General features: G+C 42.7%; 1 protein-coding gene across 2 annotated transcripts in view; it reads right to left on the bottom strand.

Annotated features, from left to right (window-relative positions):
- Nucleotides 1–483: 483 nt before the first annotated feature.
- OGFOD3 (2-oxoglutarate and iron dependent oxygenase domain containing 3) overlaps nucleotides 484–6,000 on the bottom strand; it is a 94,521-nt gene continuing 89,004 nt past the window's right edge. For both annotated transcript variants that reach the window (XM_066588163.1, XM_066588164.1), the window contains one exon: nucleotides 484–946. In XM_066588163.1, coding sequence (XP_066444260.1) covers nucleotides 810–946 — 137 coding nt within the window. In that variant the 3' untranslated portion in view covers nucleotides 484–809. The remainder of the gene's footprint in view (nucleotides 947–6,000) is intronic.

Below are 6,000 nucleotides of genomic sequence, written 5' to 3'. Positions count from 1 at the left end.
CTATAATTAGTTGTTTATTGCAACCCAGCTTCTGCCCACCACATTGGCTGAAGAAACTGGTCTACCAAAGTCGGAAGCAGTGGGGCAACTTGTAAGCTTTGAAGTGAGCAGAGCTCCTCCTTGGGGAAGGTGATAGAAGACTTTATGGTAATGGGTATGTCATCTCCAGGTGACAGTAAATGGCATGAAGGATCTCGGTGAGGATGGCAGATCACACAGGATGAAATATGCAGTTGTAACCCAATGCATACTTGAATTATTGCAAAACGACAACCCCAGCAAGTTGAAGGACATGTGTCTTTTTATGTAGATGTCTGGGATGGGAGTGTTGTACTTTGGTGCATCTAATTATTAATAAGGAATGGTGGATCTAACGAATCACATGGCACCATCATAGTACCCTGAGTTCCAGTGTGCTAACGTCTGTGGTCACTCCTGTTCCAGTAGAGGATACACCCACCTCCCCAATTAATTAAAACCTGATTCAAAATAAATAGACATAGTGGTTTCCATTGATTCTCTCCAAGATTAATTAGATTAACAATCAAAAATATCGTTATGACAATTGAGAAGAAAAATCAACTTTATGACCATGCTGGATCCTTTCCAGATGTGGCTCATGGAATGTTTCTCAGATTTGTCCAGGAATCACTTGCATTGATAAACCCATAAAGAAGTATCTGTGCCTTCATAATGTCCATGTTAGGTTAAGAATGCAGATCAAGTGGTACATTCATCCAAGGTTCTGTGCCCAGGTCTATGGTAAAGTGGTGTACTCTTGGCTGGTTCTTTCGTTTCAGGATCCAATTTTACAACCAGGTTGGGTCCATGATACTGTAGTCAGGGTTGCAGGTGAATGAGATGGTTATAGCATATCTGGTGCCCCAGCTCACTTTCTCCACCCGATGTAAATTTTCTGATCCAGATGTGAAGAAAGATAGACGGCCTAGAGGATTGAAGAAGACATGACAGACATTACATAGGTTACATAGTAACTGACCGTGCGTGATGAAATGTACTTGGCTATGGAAACCAAAAGTACAGTTTATGTCCAAGAAAAACTATCTTTAACCCCTTAAGAAAATGGCCCTTTTTTATTTTCGGTTTTTCCTTCTCCCTTTTAAAAATTTGCAAAGCTTTTATTCTATCCATCAACATAGATGTCTGATAGTTTTTTTTTTGCAGTACATGATACTGTGATCGGGCAGGTATTCTATCAAGCCACCCCACGGGCATGGCTTGATAGGTATTCTGCCATGATAGCCCTGGGGCCTTTTAGAAGGCCCCCGGCTGTCATTACACCCGAACGGCTCCCTGCGATCTCATCACGGGGGCCGTACGGGACCCCTGAACATCGGCCAGGAAATGTAAATGCTGCTGTCAATCCTGATAGCGGCATTTAAAGGGTTAACAACTCCGAGGAGCAGCGTGGCTTATCGGAGCTGTTGCTGGTGAGTGACAGCTGTAAGAAACAGCCAGCACCCACATTGTATGGAGGGATGGAGGGAGATTGCAGAGCGATCTCTCTTCATACATACCCCGACGCTACAGGATGTAAATGTATGTCCTATAGCGTTATGGGTATGTACGCACATAGCAGATATGCTAGGGATCTTCTGCAGATGAAAAATCCGCTGCAAAATCCGTATTAAAAAACCGAGTCAAAATCCATACCAATGGTGCAGATTTTTACTTTGTTTCAGCTGCAGATCCGCATATGATTTTATCCTGCATGGCCACTCTTCTCACCATACTGAGCATTCTCATCCCTCACCCGGCATGCAGAAGTGGGCACATCAGATGACCAGTGGCGGCGACAGAGGGCTAAGTAGCAGTTGCCAGGTGGGGAATGTGAATGCTCAGCATGGTGAGAGGACCGAAGGGCTATTGCCCTGTTTCCCCCAAAATAACACAGGGTCTTACATTAATTTTTGCTCCAAAAGATGTAGCTTTTTTACATGTATAGCTGCCTGGACACCATTTAAAGAAAACTTTTTTTTATTAAGTGTAACTAGGGTTTATTTATGGAGTAGGGATTATATTCCAATCATTCTCAAAAATCCAGAAAACTCATCCTAGGGCTTATTTTTGGGGAAGCAGGGTGTATTCCTCTCCTCTGTCTCTATTTTGTAGAACCAAGACCCAATGGCTTCTTCTGAAGAATACCAGCGCTCGCCAGTTTGATGATCTGATGGGGATTAGTCATTGGCTTATAAAATGGAAGTTTCTCTGGCTTAGAGGTGTAACGGTGTGTCTGGGATAGACACTGCTGTCACACCAGGTGAGTTACATGCACATTTCACTTGTTCTCATTTACATCAGACTCAGGGCGCTGTCTATTTGTTAATTAGTGATGAAGCATGCTGCACATTACAGGTTTAGGAATAGTCGAGCTGTGCTAGAGATGATGGGGAAAGGAGTAAATATAATGCACGTCAAAAAAGGGAAAGACACCAGCACTCGAGGATATGAAAGACCAAAACTCATATTTTAGTATACTGTATTAACCCTTTCATGACCAAGGGTCATGTGTCCAGGTCGCATTCTGCAGTTCTTCTATTTCCCATTTCCCCCAAATCATTATTTTTCTTATTGCTCCAGTGACATATCTATACGGGGGCTTTTTTTTTGCAGGACAAGTTGTATTTTTCAATGGCACTATTTAATGTATCATAATGTATTGGTAAAATTTCTAAGTGGGGCGGAATGGGGAAAAAGAACACAAATACACCATTTTGGGGGTGAGGATTCTGTTTTTACAACACTCACAGTGCAGTAAAAGTGACATGTTATCTTTATTCTGTGGGTCAGTATGATTAGAGAAATACCAAATTGATTAAGTTTTTTTCTTATGCAGTACTAATTAAAAAAAATAAAAAATTTAATTGCTTTCTGTTGCCAGCTTTTGACCCCCATAACTTTTTTTATGTATCAGCAGATAGGGCTGTGTGAGGGCAACCTGCAGATTTATTGGTATTACTTTGGTTTATATATGATTCTCTGATTGCTTTTTAATCATTTTTTTCTTAGAAGCAGGATGACCAAAAAAGTGCAATTCTGGCATTCTGTACTTACTTTTCTTTCATGTGGAATTAATAATGTGATATTTTAATAAACTGGATACAGCAATACCATTTTTTTATTTTTTATGCAATAACTGTGAAAAGACGTAGTTCAACGTTTAATATATTTTGTAATACGTAAAAAGTCATTAATTTACTCTATTTACTTTTTTTTAGTCCCATAGGGGACTTGAACTTGTGAGCATTTGATTGCTTATAAAGTATAATGCAATTCTATGGTATTGCATGATACTATATTTTAATAAGCTTACTATTAAAGATGTGCCACAAGTACATCTTAATAGGCAAACAATCATGGCAGTCCTGGGGGCTATCTACAATTGCAGCTGATACCTGCCATGTATAGAGCAGGCTTAGCTCCAGAGCCCACTGTGTACAAAGCATATTCTGTAGACCGGAGAGCACGTGCAGCTAGGACGTATAAAGCCATATCGGTGTCAGGAAACTGTAAAAGTCATTCTTCCCCAATTCTACTCATCATCATCATAAGGCTTATTAATCACAATTAGAGATGAGCGAGTATAATCACTAAGGCTAACTACTTGAGCGAGTAGTGCCTTAGTCGAGTATCCCCCCGCTCGTCTCTAAAGATGCGGGGGCCAGCGGCGGGCAGGGAGCGGGGAGGAACGGAGGGGAGATCTCTCTCTCACTCTCTCCCCCCCCCCCCCGCTCCACCCTGCTCACTGCCGCAACTCACCTGTCACCCGCGCCGGCCCCCGAATCTTTAGACACGAGCGGGCAGATATTCAACTAAGGCACTACTCGCTCGAGTTGTTACCCTTAGTGAGTATACTCGCTCATCTCTAATCACAATCAATGTCAGCATACTTTTACCAGTCCCAAAAATCCACTGTCTTGGTGTTACATTTGACTCTGCAGTCTACTTCAAACCAAACTTATAAGCTCTAGCCACCTCCAGCCTAAAAAATCTGTTGGGTTGATTTCTCCTCAACCCTGAGTCAACACAACTGCTAGTGTATACGATAATCTCTCATCTAAAGTACTGCAACATCCTCCTCTGTGGCCTCCCATCCAATGCACTTGCCTCTGCCAATCCATCCTCAACTCTGCTGCTCAGTTAAACCCCCCCGACCCCTTACTCCACTGCCTCTCCCCTCTGCCAATCCCTTCGCTGGCTACCCATTGTCCAGAGAATTCAATTCAAAATATTATCAATGACATACAAGGCTGTCCACAATCTGTTCCCTTCAATACATCTCTAACCTAATATTCTGATACCTGCCCTCATGTTCATCATAAGACCTCCTCCTCTGCTCTCCCCTAGGGAGCGCCTCACATAACATTGTCTCCATCATTTCTCACCTATACACTGGAACCCGCTATCTCCAACATGTCAGACTCTCCACCAGCTTGGAAAGCTTTAAAAAGGACCAGAAAACCCACCTCTTAAGACAAGCCTACAACTCACAGTAACCCTGCTGCCACTACAAGATGAGCACCTCTTACCCTCACCTACTGTCTCCTTTCTGCTCCCTCACGGGCCGGGTCTTCTTTCCCTCTGAATGAAGTTGTTAGTTACAGTATTTAGTAGATGTTTATTGCTGTGGTTATTTTTTATTTGTAATGTATTTAAACCACTATTGTCATATGTGCGGAGCTATGGGATTAATAGCAGTTTAACCAACTCTTATCAGTCTGGTCAGAACGGCCGGTGGGGACAATTCATCGATACGACCATCCAGCTTCTCACATCCCAATGATGCGCCCCTCTTAGACTCTGGTAACGGGGTGACATCTCTTCTGTGTCGTGGAGGCATCTAGTGGTCAACAAGCTCTACACAAGCAGAAGAAGAGGTCACTACACACAAGGAGCCTCTGAGAGCCTCTTATAGGCCAAGGGGGGAACCACTTTTAGGGCCTCCGGTGACAAGACCATCTAATCACCACAACTCTCATCATTTACAGATCTGCCTGAGATGGAACTGCAGGACGAGTTTTGCGGTAAAATGACAACTTTTTCTAGGGGCGGGATTGTTTTTTTTTTGACAAAGACTGTATATAACAATAACTGTTTTAGGTTTCTTTTGGAGTTACAATAGCTTTTGAGATTGTCTTTCCTTCTGTCTCCATTGCAAATGACTAGCAGATGTCTGTTTACACAAGCGAATATAATGTGACAGAGATAACAAATGAGCGAATTCCGGCTGATCAAGCAACCGCTTGGCACTACAATACTGCAAAATGAATAGAAGTTTTTTTCTTGATATAACAATTTTTCATATAATTGCTGCCCATAGAGGGATTATCTGGGACTTTTACTATTGATGACCTATCCTTAGAATAGGTAATCAATAGTCCATTGGTTTGGGTCTGCCGCTCGGGATGCCAGCTTATCAGCTGTTTGCTGGATCACCGTCAGGGCGGAAAGCACTGGCAGCAGATATCGCTGTCCATATTGCAGAGGCCAGGATTGATACTGCAGACACAACTTCCATTGAATTCAAAGGCAGCGGTGCCTGCAATACCAACCTGGGCCACTGCAATATGGTCAGCGCTATTTGCTTCCAGTGCTGTTCACACTGAAGGCAGCTTAGTGACTTAGGAGGATTGGTCATCAATAATAAACCCCTTTAAGGGTGGCCAAATAATCACTAGAAAGAGCAAATGCAAACAACAGTTGTTCTGGGTAAGTATGGCCGCCAACAGGCTGATGGGCGATAATTTACTTACTAGTTGTTTTATTTCAGCTCATCTAAAAATAGTCGCTGTTTGATCTAAAGTCGCCTGGTGTAAAGTCACAGTCGTTCGTATGTGAACGACTTATTTGCCTTGGGTCTCCCCCTCTCTCACCTCTTTTGTGTGGATTTCCCCTTTTCGATCGCACTATTCTTTATAATCACTTCCTGCCCCATGCTGAACATGTTCATCATGAGAGGGAAGCAATTCCTGGGAAATA

Source organism: Eleutherodactylus coqui, chromosome 13 (assembly GCF_035609145.1).
Source record: "Eleutherodactylus coqui strain aEleCoq1 chromosome 13, aEleCoq1.hap1, whole genome shotgun sequence".
NCBI lineage: Eukaryota > Metazoa > Chordata > Amphibia > Anura > Eleutherodactylidae > Eleutherodactylus > Eleutherodactylus coqui.
The sequence above is the reverse complement of the archived record's forward strand: the minus strand, read 5'-3'. Positions and strand labels throughout refer to the sequence as shown.